The 21,272-nt window shown below is 44.2% G+C and overlaps 2 protein-coding genes and 1 long non-coding RNA gene across 8 annotated transcripts in view; 2 read left to right on the forward strand and 1 right to left on the reverse strand.

Moving 5' to 3' along the window:
- The first annotated feature begins 1,890 nt into the window (after window positions 1–1,890).
- ASNSD1 (asparagine synthetase domain containing 1) lies at window positions 1,891–11,405 on the forward strand. Of its 2 annotated transcripts, XM_079978913.1 has the most exons (5): window positions 1,891–2,070; window positions 3,595–3,648; window positions 5,435–6,992; window positions 7,926–8,107; window positions 10,828–11,405. In XM_079978913.1, the coding sequence occupies exons 3-5, from the start codon at window positions 5,532–5,534 to the stop codon at window positions 11,081–11,083; spliced, it is 1,899 nt and encodes a 632-aa protein (XP_079835039.1). In that variant the 5' UTR covers window positions 1,891–2,070; window positions 3,595–3,648; window positions 5,435–5,531; the 3' UTR covers window positions 11,084–11,405. The 2 variants fall into 2 exon arrangements, with proteins under 2 accessions (XP_079835039.1, XP_079835038.1); XM_079978912.1 differs by lacking the exons at window positions 1,891–2,070; window positions 3,595–3,648 and adding an exon at window positions 4,182–4,257.
- Window positions 11,238–14,704, reverse strand: LOC307220413. Of its 2 annotated transcripts, none has more exons than XR_013840871.1 (3): window positions 14,552–14,704; window positions 13,048–13,336; window positions 11,238–11,348 (listed from the first exon to the last, which is right to left on the reverse strand). It is a non-coding gene; the product is annotated as an uncharacterized lncRNA (long non-coding RNA). The 2 variants fall into 2 exon arrangements; XR_013840872.1 differs by having other exon boundaries at window positions 14,547–14,703.
- Window positions 14,705–14,751: 47 nt separating this feature from the next.
- Window positions 14,752–21,272, forward strand: part of ANKAR (ankyrin and armadillo repeat containing) — a 52,621-nt gene continuing 46,100 nt past the window's right edge. Inside the window, exons 1-3 of one of the 4 annotated variants that reach the window (XM_079975861.1) lie at window positions 14,755–14,910; window positions 16,708–17,343; window positions 18,683–19,120. In XM_079975861.1, coding sequence (XP_079831987.1) covers window positions 16,743–17,343; window positions 18,683–19,120 — 1,039 coding nt within the window. In that variant the 5' untranslated portion in view covers window positions 14,755–14,910; window positions 16,708–16,742. Of the gene's footprint in view, window positions 14,911–16,707; window positions 17,344–18,682; window positions 19,121–21,272 lie in introns of all 4 variants that reach the window. The other 3 variants (XM_079975862.1, XM_079975864.1, XM_079975863.1) reach the window with 3 other exon arrangements.

The following is a 21,272-nucleotide window of genomic DNA, read 5'->3' on the forward strand; positions in this document are numbered from 1 at the left end:
CCGTCCCCGCCACCAGCCTGCCACTTCCTAGCCGCGTTTCGTGCGTAAAAGCGCAGCGACCCTTTGCAGTCCTTCCTTCCGTTTGCATATTTTCTCCCTCCCTTCTTCCCCCCCCCCACCCACCCGCTCTCTTGAGCCGATTTAAGGCGTTTTCATAGGTTCTCCAACACGCCCGTCATCCCGCCGACCCAATCGGAAGAACCACCGCGATGGACCCACCCTGCTTCCGAGCCCAAGGAAAGAAGCGCGTCACTGTGGGCGGAGAGGTTCGTTGGATGGCGGAAGAAGTCGAGCGCCGGGTACTCTGCACGTGTGAAATGTAAGGTGCCCCGTGGGGAAACCCTAGGGAGGTCTCAGGCAACCCTGAGCTCGTTGGATCAGATTCTGAGTTCAAGTGGGACTTGTTCCCTAGTTAACTGGGCGCAATAGGTTTGCAGCCATAGACATCAGAATCATTGATATTGGGAGGGCTGCTGCCTCCAACGCTCCACTCATCTGCCAAAGGCACCCGGGTTTTCCAGTGGGTTGCCCCAATTCTGCCTCCTGAGGCAGCCGCTTCAGTGTGCCTCATGGGAGGGCCGGCCCTGTGATGGAGTCCGGAAGCGATCCGGAGTTTTAGCCTGGGAGGGGAGGTGAAAAATGGATATTCAACCTGAGGCACTGTCTCCATCCCCATCATGCAGCCCCATCATGCAGGTTCACCTACAAGGGCCTTCTGGCGGTCCCCTCACTACAAGAAGTGAAGCTACAGGGAATCAGGTGGAGGGCCTCCTTGGTAGTGGCACCCATCCTGTGGAACACCCTCCCATCAGATGTCAAGTAAATAAATAACTATACAACTTTTAGAAGACATCTGAAGGCAGCCCTGTTCAGGAGGGTTTTCAATGTTGGATGTTTTTTTGTGTTTTTAATATTTTGTTGGGAGCCGACTGGGGCAACTCAGTCAGATGGGCTGGCAGCATATAAATCATAAAATTGTCGTTATTATTATTCAGAGAGTTGCATTTCCTTACTTTCCACCATGTGCAAAAACAGTGTCATTTTCCACAGATCCAGCTTGTATAAATGGACTGGGCCGGGGGGGGGGGGGCGTGTTCAATTTTTGAATGTAAGAAAGGGAGCCTTAACCCATTTCTACCATAAACCAAAGTCCTCCTGCTTAATATCATCAATGGACTTTGGGCTTTCAAATTTCAGCAGCACCCTGTGCGATGCCAAAATTTGGTGCCCCCTGCCCTCACTTTCTCTTCTACATTATTGTTGCAGTGGCGCCCCCCCCCCCTGGCTTGGCACCCAATGTGGGTGAACCATTCACACTCCCTTAAATCTGCCTCTGTTAATCTAGTGAAGAGTTCCCGAAACTTGGGCCTCTAGCTGTCTTTTGGACTACAACTCCCATTATCCACAGAGAAAAGGATCCGTGGTCAGGGATGATGGGAATTGTAGTCCAAAAACAGCCGGAGGCCCAGATTTTGGAAACCCTGACCTCATGGCATGAGTGCCTCTTACATCTCGTCCTTCTAGTTTAATTTTATCTTGCGTTAGTTGGCAAACTTTACTTCCCCTCAGAATTTGGGTGATACTGCTTGCTTTGGCCTCCCCGACACCCCTTACGGAGGCAGGAGGGGAAGAAGTGGGGCTGAGGCAGCAGCGAGGTCACTGCAGTTCAGATGCCCCTTTTGGTAACCCTTCTCCCCATCCCACTGGGGGGGGCATTGTGACTTGAGTATCAGTTGCTGTGATTCACAGGTGTGGAGAGCGCTGCGCTGTTCAGGTCTTGCTTGTGTGCTTCCTACAGGAATCAGTTTGGCCACTGTGAGAACAGGATCCTCGACTACATGGGCCTCTGGCTTGATCCTGAAGCTTTTTCCCCTCCTTTTCCTTCAGATCTCATGATCCTGGCTGGTTTTGAGGCGCGATTTTCATCCGTCGAAAAAGCAACTGCTGATCGCACCGAAAAAGAAGTGTGGGTGGCCTTGGAATAGCACGGACTTGCAGCAAATGTCGAGCCAAATACCACAAAAGGCAGAGGAGATGAAGCTGTATGAAAAAGAGGAGCTCAACAGAAAGGTCAATGGGAAAGGCATAACCTTAACAGAGGGAGATGATCATCCAGCACTTTGGTTTATTATGGAATCGGTGCTGTTCATGGATGCAAGTGGGGTTTGGGGATGTGGGTTTGTTTGGTTTTTGTTTTTGTTTATTTATTTGCAGCATCCACCTGATATTGTCCTCACCAAAAGGCCAAGCTGTGGTTTTCCCCATTTAATCAGAATTTAGCATTTTCGTCATTGTTTTGTTTTGTTTTTTTGCTGCTGTTTTGAAACTTGCTGGGATTTCTGTGCAAATGGCAAACTCAGATTAAATGGGGAAATAATGAGGGGCATCATGAAGACAGTGTTGTGTGGTTCTTGCGTAAAACTTGCATGCAGCTTCATTTCATGCCTTCTGTAACAACCATGTTCTTTATAAATATATCGTGGCAATTTTCCATTGTGAGGTGGCCAGCTGCAATGGTCAGCTACCTCCACTGGTATGAATATGGCTTGAGATAGTATATTGGTGCAATATTTGTGCTCTGCTGTTTCTCTACACTTGGTTGATGTTATATTGTTAGTGGAAAACAATAACAGTTCTTTTTACAAAATAAAACTTGCATGCATGAGCAGTGTTTGAAACTCCCATTGTTCTGGGCACAATTTGCAACAGGGAAGTTCATTAGCACCAGCGGTTTCTGAGCTCTGGGCGCAGTACTGCACCTAAGATTTCAGATTAAAACTGCACAGTGGAAGAAAAGGAGGTCCTTTTTCTGCCTCCTCACTTCCAGCTACTGTCTGTAGACTGGAGAAGGGACCCTCTTGAGAAGGGCTAGACCATGTGAAAAATGAACATAATATTTTAACCGCAGTTCATTCATTTTCAGGTTTGTAAGCACACCTAGACATTCGTTTGTTGCACCCATAACCTAGATTTAAGGTGCCATTTAGCTCCTAGCTCTTATATCTCAGTTTCTAATGCTGTTCATGAGCAGCACCAAGTCCATGGGAAACTGCCACACAGAGGCGCCCTAAATTGTTGCTGTGTTTGCATTGTTTCTGGTGGAAGAATCTTGAGCAAGCGTTAACTTCTGCTGTCAAGAGAGAGATAAAAGAACTTGCTGTGACATTTTAACATAGTGATGTCAACAGTTCGTTATCTTACAACTGAATCCCTAAACACACTTATTAGAAAGAAAGCTCTGTTGTACACAGTGGGATTTACTTCTGAGGAAACATGCACTTGTGCCATCCTGTTGATGCAACAACTATGTCTTGCAAATCATGAGAGTCTAATTCATGGAGTTGTTAATTCTCAAGGCATAGCTGCTGCCTTCAACACAGAAACACACATCAATAAAGCAGAATTTCTATTACTGTGCATTTGCAGAAAGTGCAACCACGTTGCTTCTTCCCATTAATGCTGTAAGGAAAATCAAAAGTTTGCCTTCAAGACCAGCCACATGCTGTGCTCCTGTAATGGCCAAGTGTATTGGTGGTATTGAATTTAGTAGCAGAACATTTGCATTTTCTCAGTTTCTTTTCCCTTTCGTTGCAGATTAAAGAGCAAAAAGTTGTAGTTGATGAAGTTTCCAACTTGAAGAAGAACCGGGTAATTCCTTTTGCTAAATTATAACTAACTGTATATGAAGAAACCTAGGGAGCTTTGAAAATGTGGTGTTCAGATTTGCGCATAACTGCAGCAGTGCACAGAGTAAACTGAGCTGTGTTAGCTTTCGTACCTTCCACTTTTGTTCTGAAAGATATCTGCAATGTACGTGCAAATCGGCAACTACTTCATGGGTCCCTAGAAATGTCGAAACAGGAAATTTAATCACGCATGCCCCCTTTGTGCCCCCTGAATGAGTGGGATCCTAATCAATGAAAACCATTACACGCTACTCTTGTGTCAAAGCTTTGTAAAAAAAATTAAGATAAACCTGCTTATAGACTTCTATAATCTAGCAAGATACCCCTCCCTGAAAAATGGTAGAGAAAGAAGGTGATTTCTGATTTTATTTTTTTAAAAAAAATCAATTGTAATTTAAGACCAGAATTCAAAAACAATAACAAAAACCTCAGAAATAAGAACACTTATTTTTTCCCAGTGTAGTTAAACCTACTTGTTTTCTTCTTGTTTTGCAGAAAGTTTACAGGCAGCAGCCCAACAGCAACATATTTTTTCTAGCAGACAGAACCCAAACACTATCCGAATGCAAAAGTATGTTCCTTGGCTCTCTTAATTTTTTATTTGTGATTGGATGTAGAGAAGTTGCGTGATGTTACATAGTACGGATTTTACATGGTATTACACTTGTACAGATAGCGTTCCTTTATATATGCCCAATTATGTCCTTAATTAAGTAATCATCATCATCATTAGAATGTAGGCAACCACCCAGAAATATTTATGATGATTAGTTCTATGGGGCCTGTTTTTCATGAACCAGTTAAGAATTTTTGGTCCTTGGACCCATATAAAGTGTGTCATGTGATTGTGGGAAGCATATCACTAGTCTGAAAGTAGCCATAGATAGATAGTTAGATAGATAGATCAGAAAGCTCAGATTTACTGAGGATCAAAGTTGTATATTTATGGGGTTTCTGATATTAAGAAGGAAAGAAGATTAAAATATTCTTCATATGTGGTTGAGATTAAGGTTAAATCAATTAGAATGATGCTTAAATATAGATTTAAGAAGCCAGCTTACCTCAACAAAATAAAAAGGGTGAATTGATGGATGGGTTTCGTTATAAAATGTAAATTCTTATATGAAAGAAGCTATCTTCATATCAGTTTTTAGCATGGGGGTGTGATCATAAATCATCTGAAAGGAGTTCATTACTGTAATACAAAAATATCAGGATTTGGAATATAGCAAGCTCAGATACTGCTGTTGCTAAATTTTACAGAAGTGAAATTAAACAGCTATATCTGGTGGGGAAAAAATATGCTATGGAGTTATGTGATACAAGTTCCTGTTTTCCTATCCTCTTTTTTTTATTCATACCTTTGCCATGTGTTCAAAAGGGTTCTGTAACCCACAGCTCTGAATTTTCAGGCTCTGGTGCAGATGCCCATGAGAATACTAGCAGAATGAGTCTTCTGTTGCGACTATTGTGTTTCCTTCCCTGCTGTTAGCTGGGACATAGATTACATATTGGCACCCCACCCCCCTTTTCCTGCTCCTGCCCAGTCCATTTGATTGGAGGAGTTGTTCCCCTTCTTGTTATTGCAGATTTCTGGATTGTGGACACAGTTGAAAGTGCATTTTAAATTTGGCAATAATTGGACTTTTAGAGCATGCAGTTATGGACTGCCTAGAATACTTTATAACGTTTTTATTTTGCAGTTTTTAACTGATGTGCTAAATACAGGTTTTCCTCCTTTTTTACAGACACATTAGATGAACTGAAGAAGGCACATCAGGAAATGGAGAATTTGGAGAAAACCAAAATCAAGAAATAAGCTAAGGCCTCAAACACGCCTTTACAATGTGTGGAATTTGCTGTGTGGTCAGCTTGTCTGTACGTCCCCCTGACGGCTGTTTCTTGAAAGAGGATATTTTATGTAATCTTACGAGAAGAGGACCCAATAGTAGTCAACAACTGATAAAGACTGTACCCCAACTTCCATACCACTGCTTATTTTCTGGCCATGTGCTTCACTTAAGGGGACAGTTGACTCCACAGCCTGTGGAAGATCCTACGAGTGGCAATGTGTTTCTTTGGAATGGGGAAATCTTCAGCGGTGTTCCTGTAACGGCTGAAGAGAACGACACTCAAATTGTTTTTCGGCAACTTTGCACATGCAGCCGTGAATCGGATGTTTTGTCAGTGTTCTCTTCCATTCAGGGTCCATGGTCTTTTGTTTTTTATCAGGCGTCGGAGCATTGCTTGTGGTTCGGCAGAGACTTCTTTGGCCGCCGCAGTCTGCTGTGGCAGTTCAATAAAGAGGTAGACAAAGTTCTCGTGCTTTCTTCCGTAAGTGCTGTCTCTCATAATCTGTGGCAGGAAGTTCCGGCATCGGGAATCTTCAGATTGGATCTCAAGGCCTGCGCTGCATCTGAAGCGGTGACTTTAACATTGTATCCTTGGAAATACCCTTCCAGACAGAATGCTACCAAGAAAGGAGTCCTTGGTGACTTAAATATGGCTTCCAAATATTCTCCAAGTTACGTGTCTCTTGTGGTGAATGACTCACACACGTTGGTAGCGCCTGTCATTCCGTTAAATAAGGAGTCCCTTAACACACAGGAGGAGTCCCGGTTATTTGATTTTACCAATGTAGCAGATGTGGAAGTTCTGCAGATGTTCCTTGCAGAGCACCATAAGAAGGAACTCGTTCGCCAGTTTATTGACGTGTTGAGTAGAGCAGTAGAAAGACGAGTTTTATGTCTGTCTAGAGAGGCCGATCATTTAAGAGGAGAAATGTCAGGTACAACTCTGACGAAACCCCATGTTGCGGTGCTTTTTTCTGGGGGCATTGATTCCATTCTCATAGCAGTCCTTGCTGACAGGCACGTTCCTTCAGAAGAACCCATTGATCTTCTCAATGTGGCCTTCAAGGTAACACACCAAGGAAGGCAAAGCAGTTCCACCAAGAAACAGAGCAAGGAACAGAAACAGTCGCCCCCTAGTCAGGGATGCTTCGATGACACCGGCATTGTGAAATGTGGCTCTTCGTCATCTTTTAACGTGCCTGACAGAATTACCGGCAAGGCAGGGTTGGAAGAACTGAAAACCATCAGTCCTTCCAGATCGTGGAATTTCGTGGAAATCAACGTTACGCTTGAGGAGTTAAAAGCAATGAGACAACAACACATAAGTCATTTAGTTTATCCCTTGGGCACTGTTCTGGATGATAGCATCGGTTGTGCTGTGTGGTTTGCTTCCAGAGGAGAAGGCCTGATTACCAGTCAAGGAGATATAAGGCCATATAAAAGCGTTGCGAAGGTATAATGATAGCTATCGATTTATGACTTAACGACTCTCTCACACACATCTATTTTTACTCCATAGTTGGTATTGCAATCCTAAGCCTACAAGGGAGTGAGCCCTGCTTATACTCCGGGCATAACTGTGCAGTTCCTTTTTATTTTATTAGCTCTTTTGCCACACATGTAAAATTGAATGTGGACAAGTTAGATATGTGAAAGTAAGTTACGGGCTTACTGTCACTGATAGAAACTGAGATACGAAAGTTAGGAGCTAAATGGCACCTTAAACCTAAGTTATGGGTACAACAACGGAATGTCTAGGCATGTTTTTTTATAACAAGAATACAAGCTGAAAATGAATGAACTGCAGTTAAAATATGTTCATTTTTCACATGGTTGAGTCCTTCTCCTGCCCACCCCCCTAATATTCTTAAGAAGGTCTCTTCTATATTCTTCAGAAAGTGGCTGGAAGTGGGGAGGCAGAAAAAGGTCCTCCTTTCCTTCCGCTGTGCAGTTTTAATTTGAAATCTTAAGTGCAGTACTGTGCCCAGAGCTCAGAATCTGCTTGCACTAATGAAATTCCCAGTTGCGAAGTGCGCCTAGAGCAATGGGAGTTTTGAACACCGCTTACTGTATTCTTTTTTGTAACGATGATGGCTCTATGATTTAAATGGGATGAAAATCTGGCATAGTCATCTTCTGCATATTTCCAGCTGAATAAAATGCAGTTCTGCTCCTGTCTAAATAGATCGCCAGTTGTTCATTGGAACAGAATTGAATCTTATAAAACTCTTTACTTGTAGCTCCCTTATCTAAATAGAGTTTAGTTTGTATGTAGCTATAATTAGATTTACCAAAGTAAATGCAAAATATTGTGGAGCAAAAGTGTTTTAGGGTACAGCTGGTTGAGTAAATAAATGCTAAGACTGCAAGTTGTGCTCTGTTGCAGATTGTACTTACTGGAATTGGAGCAGATGAGCAGCTTGCCGGCTATTCTAGGCACCGGGCTTGCTTTGAAAAACATGGTTTGGAGGGATTGAATGAAGAACTGGAAATGGAACTGGGGCGAATTTCATCTAGGAACCTTGGCCGAGATGATAGAGTTATTGGGGATCATGGCAAAGAAGCTAGGTAAGCTGTTTGGGGGGGAGAAGTTACTGGGCTGTTTCTTTTAAAATCATGATAACTGAGGATATTTTGTTAGCATTATGTCATTCAGCTGCAGCAAGTTGAAGTGATGGTGATGATGTTGATTTATTAAATTTCTATACTGCCCTTCATCTGAGGATCACAAGGCAGTTTTTAATATAAAAAGAAAAAAAAATACATATCATAATAACAAACGAAATCAATTCCCCACCTCCACCAGTTTAAAAGGCCATAGATTATTTCATTAGCCAAAGGTCTGGGAGAAGAGGAATGTTTTTGCCTGGCACCTAAATACATGCGGGAACTTGTGGCGCTGTGATCTAAACCACTGAGCCTCTTGGGCTTGGCTTGCCGATTGGAAGGTTGGTGGTTTGAATCCCCATGATGGAGTGAGCTCCCGTTGCTCTGTCCCAGCTCCTCCCAACCTAGCAATTTGAAAGCAGACCAGTGCAAGTAGATAAATGGGTACTGCTGCAGCGGGAAGGTAAATGGCGTTTCTGTGCCCTCTGGTTTCCATCACAGTGTTGTGTTGCGCCAGAAGTAGTTTAGTCCTGTTGGCCACATGACCCAGAAAGCTGTCTGCGGACAAACGCTGGTTCCCTCGGCCTGTAAAGCGAAATGAGCGCCACAACCCCATAGTCAAGTTTGACTGGACTTTTACCTTTACTAACTACAGTCATACCTCCGGTTACAGACACTTCAGGTTATGTTTTTTCAGGTTGCGAACCGCCAAAACCCGGAAGTACCGGAACGGGTTACTTCCAGGTTTTGGTGGTCGCGCATGCGCAGAAGCACTGAATTGCAACTCGCGCATGCGCAGATGCGCCACTGCGGGTTGCGAACATGCATCCTGCATTGATCACTTTTGCAACCTGAGCATCCACTGTACAGTGGTAGGTCGGGTTATACGCTTCAGGTTACATACGCTTCAGGTTACAGACTCCGCTAAGCCAGAAATAGTACCTCGGGTTAAGAACTTTGCTTCAGGATGAGAACAGAAATCGCGTAGTGGCGGCGCGGCAGCAGTGGGAGGCCCCATTAGCTAAAGTGGTGTCTCAGGTTAAGAACAGTTTCAGGTTATGAACGGACCTCCGGAACGAATTAAGTACAGTGGTGCCCCGCAAGACGAACGCCTCGCAAGACGGAAAACCCGCTAGACGAAAGGGTTTTCCGTTTTGGAGGCGCTTCACAAAACGAATTTCCCTATGGGCTTGCTTTTTTTTCCTCCCCCCCCTTTTCTAAGCCGCTAAACCACTAATAGCCGCTAAGCCGCTAAAAGCCGCTAAGCCGCTAATAGCGCTAATCCGCTAAGCCATCAATGGGCTTGCTTCGCAAGATGAAAAAACCGCTAGACGAAGAGAATCGTGGAACGGATTCTTTTCGTCTTGCGAGGCACCACTGTACGTAACCAGAGGTACCACTGTATATGCAATGAGGGCACCGGCTGAACCTCCTCCAGGAGAGCATTCCACAGACAGGGAGCCACCACAGAAAAAGCCTCTTCTCATGTTGCCGTCTTCCAGACCTGTTGTGAAGGAGGCACACAAAGATTGCAGGGTTCAAGATTGGTTCATATGGGGAGAGGTATCATGGTCCTGAGCCGTTTAAGGCTTTATAGGTCAAAACCAGCACACTTAATTGAACCCAGAAACTTATTGGCAGCCTGTTCATTCCAGGATCGGTGTAACCATCTTGCCCTGTTGAGCAACCTGCTGCAGAATTCTGCACTAGCTGAAGTTTCCGATCCATCTTTGGAGGCAGCACCACGTATAATGTGTTGCAGTAATCTATCCTAGAGTTCACCAGAGCATGGGTGACAGAAATTAAGCTATCCCTGTCCAGATAAGGGCACAGCTGGGCCACCAGCTGAAGCTGATGGAAGGTGCTGTATGTCATCAAGACCACCTGAGCCTCAAGCAACAGAATCCAGACGTACCCCCCCCCAAACTGCGTACCCGCTCCTTAAATGGCGTGTGACTCCATCAAAAGCAGGCAATCTCCCATCCATCCGGTCTAAGGAACCGCCCACTCACAGTGCCTCTGTCTTATCTGGATTGACCTTCAGTTTACACATCTCAGAAGGATGTGTCTCTCCACAGTTTCCCACAGTATGCTTGTCTAGCTCTGAGCTGCCTGGCTTTTTTTATAGGTGTGTGTATGAATACACGGGTGGTGCTGAAGTCTAAACCACTGAGCCTTTTGGGCTTGCCGATCAGAAGGTTGGCGGTTCAAAACCCTGCAACGGGATGAACGCCCGTTGCTCGGTCCCACCTCCTGCCAACCTAGCAGTTCAAAAGCACGCCAAAAAGTGCAAGGAGATAAATAGGTACCACTTTGGTGGGAAGGTAAACGGCATTTCCATCCGCTGCTCTGGTTTCGGTGTTCCATTGCGCCAGAAGCAGCTTAGTCATTCTGGCCACATGACCCGGAAAAACTGTCTGCGGACAAACGCCAGCTCCCTCAGCCTGTAAAGCGAGATGAGCGCCGCAACCCCAGAATCGTCCGCAACTGGACTTAACTGTCGTGGGTCCTTTACCTTTATGAATAATTCACACATTTGGATACTTACAGGAAACTACTAATTAGCTCTGATTGTAACTGCCAAATAAGTCGATTCAAGGATTTTTCCAAAAATATTCTTCGCAATTTATTTTTGAATTCTCTTGAAAAACAAGTTTTGCTTGGTGTTCTTTTCGTTTTAGGTTTCCGTTTCTTGACGAAGAAGTAGTATCTTTTCTCAATTCTCTTCCCATCTGGGAGAAAGCAAACTTGACTCTACGTCGAGGCATCGGGGAGAAATTGCTTCTCCGCCTGGCAGCGGCTGAGCTTGGCTTGACAGCCTCGTCGGTCCTGCCAAAGAGGGCCATGCAGTTTGGTTCCAGGATTGCAAAAATGGAAAACAGCAGCGAAAAGGCATCTGACAAGTGTACAAGACTCCAGTCACTTCCAGTCGAGTAGCTGCGTACAGGATTCTGGGAAGCCTGTTACGAACTCAATCACACGGTGGTCATAATCCAGGAAATGCCAGATACAGCCAGTGTGCTTAATTGGGAGTCAGCCCGAGTGGGATCAGCAGTGGGACTTACTTTTGAGTTAATGTGTGCAGGATCAGTGCTAGAGATCCCGCTGAGAACAAACGTATGGAGTCTCACAACCCACGACATTCTGTTGGCTTCAGTGGAACGTTGTCATGACTAGCTAGCTAGATGGTCCCTGGTTTGTTCTGAATGATGTTTCTATGTTGTGAACATGAAAGAAAATAAAGGGTTTTTTAAAAGTCTTGGACTCTGTATATTCATTGATGTAGTCGTATAACGTAGCCAAGGGCATCGAAGCAGACACTCAAGTAGATTCCACAAAGGGAACCAGCAAGTAGTTGAAAGGTTATAGAGCTGCTCTGTGTGCAAACATTTTAAGCTGTACCCTTGTAAATAAAGTGTTATACAATGCCAGTGTATTAGCTCCCAAGTATCTCTCCATAAGGAGCCATTGGTCAATGCTGGCTCTGTATACTTGTACAGTGGTACCTCAGGTTACATATGCTTCAGGTTACATACGCTTCAGGTTACGGACTCCGCTAACCCAGAAATAGTGCTTCAGGTTAAGAACTTTGCTTCAGGATGAGAACAGAAATCGTGCTCCGGTGGCGCGTTGGCAGCAGGAGGCCCCATTAGCTAAAGTGGTGCTTCAGGTTAAGAACAGTTTCAGGTTAAGAACAGACCTCCAGAATGAATTAAGTACTTAACCTGAGGTACCACTGTACAGTTATTCCCAGTGCACATTTTTTCTTCCTGCAGAATATGTCTATCACATAGAGCAGAGGGTTTTAACCGTTTTGAGTCCACATCTCCCTTGACCAGCTGGCAGCCTCTCACCCTTTTTCAAACACCCTTGTGGAGTGTTCCCTCAGCCTCTCCCCTCTCCTTAGGAGTCCTCCAGGCAGTTGCTGCTGCTGTCCCTGGTCTCTGAGCTGCCCCTTTTCCAAAGAGAGGTGCCTCCCAAAGTCACCATTTGCCTGCAGAGCTTGTAGCCAGGGCTGCTGCAACAAACAGCTGTGCAAGCCTTTGGGAGGCAGAGATGCAAGAGGGCATCAGAGGAGGGACAGAGGCCAGTGTTGCCCGTGGCACCCAACCATCCTTCAAGGCACCCCAGGGTGCCACTGGCAGAAAATACTTTTCATTTATGCAGCGGCGGCCGCACGGATGCTATGAGCCCAGAGGTGGAAAGAAGATGAAAGTCCCTAGCAGATAAGAATGGCAAACTAAGCTGTTGGACTATGCCGAAATGGCAAAACTGACCGGAACACTCGGGAACCAAGAAGGCAAAAGTTTTAAGAAATAATGGAAAAGATTTATAATGTATTTAAGAGACCACTGTAAGCAAATGAAAACTCTAGGATTTTAACAACGCTTGTAAGAAATACATTGGATAACATGGAGACACTTAAAATACAGGTGAAGAAATAAGATGCAGTTGAAAAATATGACAATAGTGTGTATTTGATATTGTTATAATTTTACAGTTGTAAAATCAAATAAAAATTACGAAAACCACTGGCATAAATACTTCTGTGAGTGTAGGAGCAGCATGTACAGTGGTGCCCCGCAAGACGAATGCCTCGCAAGACTGAAAACTCGCTAGACGAAAGAGTTTTCCGTTTTGGAGGTGCTTCGCAAAACGAATTTCCTATGGGCTTGCTTCGCAAGACAAAAATGTCTTGTGAGTTCCTGCGGGTTTTCCCCCCCTTTCCCCCCCTTTTTCTAAGCCGCTTATCTGCTTATCTGCTAAGCCGATAAGCCGCTAAACTGCTAATAGCGCTAATCCGCTAATCCGCTAATGGGCTTGCTTCGCAAGACGAAAAAACCGCTAGACGAAGAGACTCGCGGAACGGATTCTTTTCGTCTTGCGAGGCACCACTGTACCTGTGTGAAGAAGCCTATAGAGCGGGTGTGCTGAATTTTCCAATAGGACCAAAATTGCTTAGCATCTTTGCTAAAGTATACTGCCTGTAAATTTGGGCAGCCGCCCTCAGGGGCGCTAGAGGAGAAGAGTCTGATGATGGGCAGTTCCATTTTCTTCCTCTTCTCAAGGACATCATAGCTGCTTGCTGTCTTGCTCCCACCAGTTTCCTTTGCATAAGAGGGGAAGGATGGTGTTGTGGCCCGAGATCAGAGTGCATTTTTATTGGGTAGATCCATACTGCAGCTCCACCTGAAATAAAGATATGGTGCAGTTGCTGGCAGAGATTTTTATGTAAATTACAACAAAACTGGTTCAGATGCCAAGAAAACCTCACTAGAATGAATATATCAGCAAAGGTTTGCTGCAGTCATCGTATTGTTCAATGTGGATAATAAATTACTGTTGCAACAGTGATCAGGTGCCAAAATCTCTTTCCAGGTTGTTTGACCCACACTTATCCCTGAACTTCCCACTTGAGCTGGAAGAAAATTATGCAACTGATGTTTGAAGAGCAGCACAAAGGGCAACTGAAAGCAGAGTTAAGAATTCCACTGTAGTAACTAATTCCAGAAGTAACCTACTAGCTAATGCAAATTCACTACAACCCAAGTTCAGTGTGGGCCTTGGGGGGAAACACAAAACAGATCACAACCTTTTTTGTGCAGATGAATGCAATCTTGAATTCAAGAATTAAAAGCTACTGTTATCATACCATAGGAATAATCACTTTTGGAGGAGAGGGAATCCTGAAATGAAATTAAGATTACTCCCGATTGCAGAAACGTTTCTCTTTAAATTGTGGAATGGTTGTAAGTAATCTGAAGAGATTTGTTGATCGTAATAAAATGAATGGTTGTAAAACTGCTCATGGAACATGCTGACCCGAAGTTCTTAATATTTTTAAATGGCAGATCTGGAGTTGTTTGGTAGAACGGATTGCAACGCAGGAGGTGAAATAGGAAGAAATGCCTTGAGGATGAAGGAAATTTGCTTTTTTGTCTAGCATGAGCGGGATGGCTCCTTGCCGAAAGCTCGGGACTCCTCTGATTTTAATTTCCTGGCAGTAATTTTTCAGCTTGCTAACAACAACAGTGCATTTGTTGACAGAATCACTAAGAATTTGAAGTATAAATACTGACTAGGCCAGGCATAGGCAAACTCTGCCCTCCAGATGTTTTGAGACTACAATTCCTATCATCCCTGACCACTGGTCCTGTTAGCTAGAGATGATGGGAGTTGTAGTCCGAAAACATCTGGAGGGCAGAATTTGCCTATGCCTGGACTAGGCTGCCTAGATTAGGCCATGGAAAGTTCTAGTGTGGCCACGATATCCCTCTCTATTTGGAAAGGCAAGCTGTTTGGTGTGAAATAGGGAAGGGGGCAGCCTTTCAGAGTCAGAAATCCCATTGGATGCAGGCAGACAAGCACAGTGAAGTTCCTAGCATACTTATATATATACTGAACTGTGGAAGGGACACTCAGAAACAGCACATAATACAATCAACGTTGTCTGGGTCCACTGAAGAGCTGTCTGCCCCCACAGAAAAGGTGGAAATTGCCCAGTAAAAATAGTCTTTTTACTGACTCCATCCCACAGGCTCCCTCATTGTTGACTTCCCTCATTGTTCTTTGGTTTCCATGGCTACCACATCTAGTCAGCAGCCTCTCTTCCCACACTGTCTACTACACAACAGCTGAGGGAAACAAAAGTGGGTGCTCCCTAGACCTGGGACAAGAGACAAGGCCTCACAGTTGCTGGCTATGGTACCTGCGCAGGCTTGTCTTTTGAATGCACCGCCTGGATTTGGAAAAGCATTTTTCTGGTGATGCTTCTATTTTTCCTTCTGAGATTTTGGCAATATTGCACTTTCCCTCTTAACTACGGCAATCTTCCGTTTCTCTCCCCCTCTACATCAACCTCCCGCAATCTAGAAAACATACAGTTTAGAATGGGTGTTCAAGATCGCAGGTGGTTTTTTCCCTTAAGGCTTTTCAATACCTTCCTGTTCCAGTGTGGGTAGTTTAAAAACAAAAAAACAGTAACTTTTCCTTTACCCTTACTTTTCAGGTCATGCTTAAATAGAAATGGTGATAATAATAATAATAATATTGTGGTAGCTTTCATAAGGGCCCAATTCAAAATGGTGTCAGGGCTAGGATTATCATAGTTGTTGAGGTATTTTTTGGAGGGGGGGTCAAAGTTGTCAAGCTTTTTAAAGTTTTGCCCCAAGTTGTTGAGACATTTTTGAGGTATTTTTAAGAAAGTTCGCCAAAATCTACAATACTAACATGACAGTTGCCTTACCTCCAGATTTCCCAGGACATTTTCAGTGATTTCCACCCAGACGCAGTTTCTGACAGCCAAATCCCAGCTTTCTGGACATATGGCAACCCTAGTCAGGGCAGAATATCTAAGGGGACTTTCCTGTCCCATAAGAAATTGCTTAGTTATTGCAAACTTCTATTATTTATTTACTTATTGCCTGCTATCCACTCTAAGTCCCCAGTGCAGATTACAGCAATTAAAAGGCAATATTAAATATCAAAATTAAAATATTAAAAACAGGTTTGTTTGTTTGTTTGTTTGTTTGTTTGTTTGTTTGTTTAAAAAAACTTACAATCACAGAAATAATGTGGGGCCAAAGCTAAAGAAATGCACCTCTAGATAGGCACTCTTCTTTTGTCCTATTTGAGTGTCTAGCTCCACCTGGCAGTAATTTCTACATGTAGCATTGCACACCACACTGGCCCCTCTGCATGCATTGAGGGCATGTCCACCGCAATAATCATAATTTTATTGTTTATTGTTGGCAGCTCCCAACAAAGTATTAAAAGCAGGGCTGTCTTAAGCATGTGCAGTGCTGGGGTGCAAAGATCCGCCCAGGGCACACACACACACACCCCAGGTTGCCCAGTCCCAGGTGAGCAGGAAGGCGGAGCCGGCCTGCCGCCTCAGCATCTCACAGCCTTGGTCGTGCCCAAACTCGCGGCACAGAGCCGCCCGCAGCAGAAAAGCCCCTTGCGGCACTCCGACTGATGGGCGAGCTCTTCCCCAGACTCAACTCTCGGGCCCCGGACTCTCGGCCTGGCGCCCCTGAGAGCCCGGTTCCCGGGTGCCCCGCACCCCTAGCGCCTTTAGTTAAGACGGCCCTGATTAAAAGCACAATAAAACGTCAACCATTAAAAACCTTCCCTAAATAGGGCTGCCTTCAGATGTCTTCTAAAAGTTGTATAGTTATCTATCTCCTTGACATCTGATGGGAGGATGTTCCACAGGGTGGGTGCCACTACCAAGAAGGCCCTCTGCCTGGCTTCACATCTCACAGTGAGGGAACTGCCAGTAGGCCCTCAGAGGAGGACCTCAGTATCCGGGCTGGATGATGGAGGTGGAGACACTCCTTCAGGCATACTGGCCTGAGGCAGTTTAGGGCTTTAAAGGTCAACACCAACACTTTGAATTGTGCTCGGAAATGTGCCTTGTTAAAGGTCAAGGAATATACTACTTAGGCTCTGTGTTTTAGTCCTATCTTCACAGGAATATTTCTGTTCCAACAACCCATAAACCACTTGATTAACTCACGTGCATTAAATATTCTCTCTCCCTCTTTTTTTTTTTAAAGTATTTAGGAAACAATAGAACAGAAAAAGAGGCAATATGATGCTGAGACCACTGAAAAAGCAAGTGCTTAGGAATGAGCAAGCAGATGAGGCAACTTATTTAGCTCACCTAGCTGCGCAGAGAAACGCAAGTGCCTTCTTTGAGAAGTACGAGCGAAGCGAGCTTCAGGAACTACTGACCACTTCGTTTTGTAGCTGGCTGGCAACCAAAGATAACTTGCGCCAAACGTTGGACCTCCCCACTGGGCTGCTGAGACAAATGAAAAGCATAAATGTCCCAACAGCTATTTTTCTAACACCCGTGGAGCCCGACTTAGAGTTGGACTGCAGAGAAATCCATCAGATCATCAGAGAGTTGTCTGTTGGGATTTACTGTCTGAACCAAATTCCGTCCATCAGTTTGGATGCTAATTACGACCAAAGTACTTCTTGCTCTCTCCCTCCAGCATACTTTGACACGCGAATCGGACAAATGTTGATCGCCGTGGATTACATGCTGAAAGCCTTGTGGCATGGGGCATACATGCCCAAAGAAAAACGTGTCAGATTCTCTGAACTGTGGCGTTCTAGCATGGATATTGACGCAGACGGCATCCCTCAAACAGAAAGAACTGCCTGTGCAGAGTTCTGTCAAGCTGGTAAGATAGGGTTGCCATATTTCAGGAGGTGAAAATCCAAAGCCCGGACAAAAAAGTTGCTGCCTAAAGTAGAAAATTGTACCTACTCATACTAGTCATAAGCCCTGTGGCACAGATGAGGAGCATCCAAATTCTTATCTGCATTGGCAACACCCACCAAAGGGTGCCTTGGAATACTGCTTCCTAAATTTGGGTGCCTGTATTTAAAACAGAAGTAAATGGGAATTTAATAGTTTCCAAATTTCTTGACAAAAATCAGCACTATTTCTCTAGAAACAGAGGTTCTAGAACTCCCCATGAATGCCTCCCTTGTTCTCTTATAATGGCAATGGCGCCCATCTGAGAGGTGCCAGAACTGAATTCTGATGAGTTCCGGCTGAAAAAAAGCCCTGACAAAAATTAAAGTAAGGATGAGTAAGGAGTTCTCTTGACGTGCAAGGTTATCCTGTATGATTTAAAAAGCCACTTCTGTGAACTTTTATTTGTGTTAGATTTTTTTTACATACTAATTACAGTTGTTTCACTTGCGCGCATATATATATATATATATATATATATATATATATATATATATACACATGTGTGTGTGTATATACATGTAGGTAAAAAGGTATGCGGGTGGCGCTGTGGTCTAAACCACTGAGTCTCTTGGGCTTGTCAATCAGAAGGTTGGCGGTTCGAATCCCCGCAATGGAGTGAGCTCCCATTGCTCTGTCCCAGCTCCTGCCAACCTAGCTGTTATATAGTGAAGTTTCACCCTGGGCCAGCAGGGGGATACTGTATATAGTTTTCACTCAGGTCTGTATATAGTTTTCACTCAGGTCCACGTCAGTTATTTTAGGCGGGAACTCTGGGCTGTTGTTGCTACAATGTTGACAGCCGGCTGCCTATAAAAGCAGACCGGCTAAGCTGTTTGCAGTCAGTTCTATTCCAGCTTACAAAATAAAGAGCTACTTGGAGAAATCGCTGTGTCGTCTGCTATGTCAACCCACAACTTAACACTAGCAGTTCGAAAGCATGTCAGTGTGAGTAGATAAATAGATACCGCTGCGGCAGGAAGCTAAACGGCGTTTCCGTGCGCTCTGGTTTCCATCACAGTGTTCCGTTGTGCCAGAAGCAGTTTAGTCATGCTGGCCACATAACCCAGAAAGCCATCTGTGGACAAACGCCAGCTCCCTCGGCCTGAAAGCGAGATGAGCGCCGCAACCCCATAGTCGCCTTTGACTGGACTTAATTGTCTGGTCCTCATCCATGTAGGACAGGGAATATCTGTAGTTTAACTGATCTGTTTTTATTTCATATATTTATATATCTTTTTGTGTACATATGTATGATATAGGTCTAATGGATATTTCAAAAGAACCAGATTTCCAAGGAATCTATGAGGAAAACCTGAATGAAGATCCAACGTATGACCCTAACAGTCCAGAGGAAAAAGCATTCTTTATGCAGTTTGCAGACTACATATTTCTTAAGTTGACTTTTGCCACCACAGAGGTTCAGCAGTATGAAAATGTGTTCAAGTTTGATGCAGCATACAACCTTTGTAATGCAATAAGGATGACTGAGGACAGCCTCAGTATGCATAGATACCAGAGGCTGCAGCAGAGGCTAGCTCTTCAACAAAAACTTGTGAAGAAATACCTAGAAAAAAAGGTCGAGATCCGGAAAAACATTGCATATCTAAAGCTAATGAGTTTTCTTATTCCATTTATTATCAATTTAAAAAGGAAAAATAAAATCCCGAATTTAAGTCGGCTTCTTCAGCCATATTCAGGTAAGACTATGTTCTATCCTTTTGCTGAGAAATTGCTTTTAATCCATGAACAAGTTATAGGTCATATCTGCAGGAACAATCATACGAGCCCCTTAGGTAAAGGTAAAGGTAAAGGTAAAGGTAAAGGGACCCCTGACCATTAGGTCCAGTTGTGAGCGACTCTGGGGTTGCGGAGCTCATTTCGCTTTATTGGCCGAGGGAGCCGGCGTACAGCTTCCAGGTCATGTGGCCAGCATGACTAAGCTGCTTCTGGAGAACCAGAGCAGGGCACGGAAATGCCATTTACCTTCCCGCAGGAGCAGCACCTATTTATCTACTTGCACTTTGACGTGCTTTCAGACTGCTAGGTTGGCAGGAGCAGGGACTGAGCAACGGGAACTCACCCCGCCGCAGGGATTTGAACTGCCGACCTTCTGATCGGCAAGCCCTATGCTCTGTGGTTTAACCCACAGCGTCCCTTTACGAGCCCCTTACCAGTTGTCTAAAATGGTACAGTCCTCATTCAGGTTTAACAGCTCATTGAGAACTAGAACCGCTTTTTTAAAACAAACAAACAAACAACTTTACAATCAGTCCAACCAGCAATGATACATCACGCACAATCCACATTAGACAACAGTAGCAAAAATGCAAGGAACGCTTAGTAAACAAAAACAAAAAGCCAGGCAGTCGACATGACATGCTTGTATACCCTGCAATGGACTAAAACAAATGAAATTTTGTGTTAACAAAAGCATACAAGAGGCAATGCACCTGAAACGTACCCTCCAACATTTCTCTGATAAAAGCAGGGACGTCCTTTTCCATAATAATAATTCTACTATTTATTAACCAGGCAGAGGGCCTTCTCGATAGTGGTGCCTGCCCTGTGGAATGCCCTCCCATCAGATGTCAAGGAAATAAGCAACTATCTTACTTTTAAAAGACATCTGAAGGCAGCCCTGTTTAGGAAAGTTTTTAATGTTTAATGCTATACAGTGGCGCCCCGCAAGACGAATGCCTCGCAAGATGAAAAACTCGCTAGACAAAAGAGTTTTCCATTTTTTTAGTCGTTCCGCAAGACGAATTTCCCTATGGGCTTGCTTCGCAAGACGAAAGGTCTTGCGAGTTCTTCCGAGTTTGTTTCCTTTTTCTTAAAGCCGCTAAGCCTCTAAGCCGCTAATAGCCGCGCTTCGCAAGACGAAAAAACCGCAAGACGAAGAGACTCGCGGAATGGATTAATTTCGTCTTGCGAGGCACCACTGTATTGTGTTTTTAATATTCGGTTGAGAGCTGCCCAGAGTGGCTGGGGAAACCCAGCCAGATGGGCAGGGTAGAAATAGTAAATTATTATACTCCACCCATCTGACTGCCTTGCTCCAGTCACTCTGGGCAGCTTCCAACGTATATAAAAATATATAAAAACATTAAACATTAAAAAACACTTCCCTATACAGGGATTTCTTCGGATGGCTCAGGGGCTGGATAACTCCAGATCCTCAAACATTTCTCTGTTGACAATAGGGACATCCTAAGGAAAAGCAGGACATTCCAAGATCAGATCAGAAACTGGGACAGTTTTCTGTAAATCCGGGACTGTACCTTGAAAATAGGGACACTTGGAGGGTCTGCTAAAATTAAGACACCAGACTCCCTCCAAATGAATGAATAACAGTTGATTGGGGTTCCATGTGGCAAGAATTAATAAAGGAAATAAAAGGGAACCAGTCACCATGGAATTTGTTCCTAATGAACAAGAACTGGAACTACTTCTTAATCCAAAATGTCAACCTTAATGTCAAAAGAGTACACTATGGCTCTATCTCCACCATACATTTAAAGCAATATTATACCACTTCAGATAGCCATGGTTTTCCCCAAAGAATAATCAGAATTGTAGTTTGTGAAGGGTTTTGTGAGGAGACCCACGTTCCTCTCATGGAGATACAGAGTGGTTTAACAATCAACTCTTCCCAGGGAACTCTTACGTAGCATACTCTTGTGGGTGAAAATATCAGACAACACAGCGATTCTTCAAACAGCTCTTGTTTATTCACAGGCCAGGACAGAACTGAACTGAAGGGCTCAATCAGCCTGCTTATATAGAGCTCCAGTACCATGTTACTGTAACAACTTTCTAAAACTATCCAATCACTGAACATCACTTTTGATC

Source organism: Podarcis cretensis (assembly GCF_951804945.1).
Source record: "Podarcis cretensis genome assembly, chromosome: 1".
In the NCBI taxonomy this organism is placed as follows: Eukaryota; Metazoa; Chordata; class Lepidosauria; order Squamata; family Lacertidae; genus Podarcis; species Podarcis cretensis.

Excerpts from the sequence above, each read along its gene's own strand:
- ASNSD1 (XM_079978913.1), top strand. The coding sequence starts at position 5,532 with ATGTGTGGAATTTGCTGTGTGGTCAGCTTGTCTGTACGTCCCCCTGAC. Across the intron at positions 6,993-7,925 it reads CATATAAAAGCGTTGCGAAG|ATTGTACTTACTGGAATTGG; the intron begins GTATAATGATAG and ends GCTCTGTTGCAG. Across the intron at positions 8,108-10,827 it reads GATCATGGCAAAGAAGCTAG|GTTTCCGTTTCTTGACGAAG; the intron begins GTAAGCTGTTTG and ends TTTTCGTTTTAG.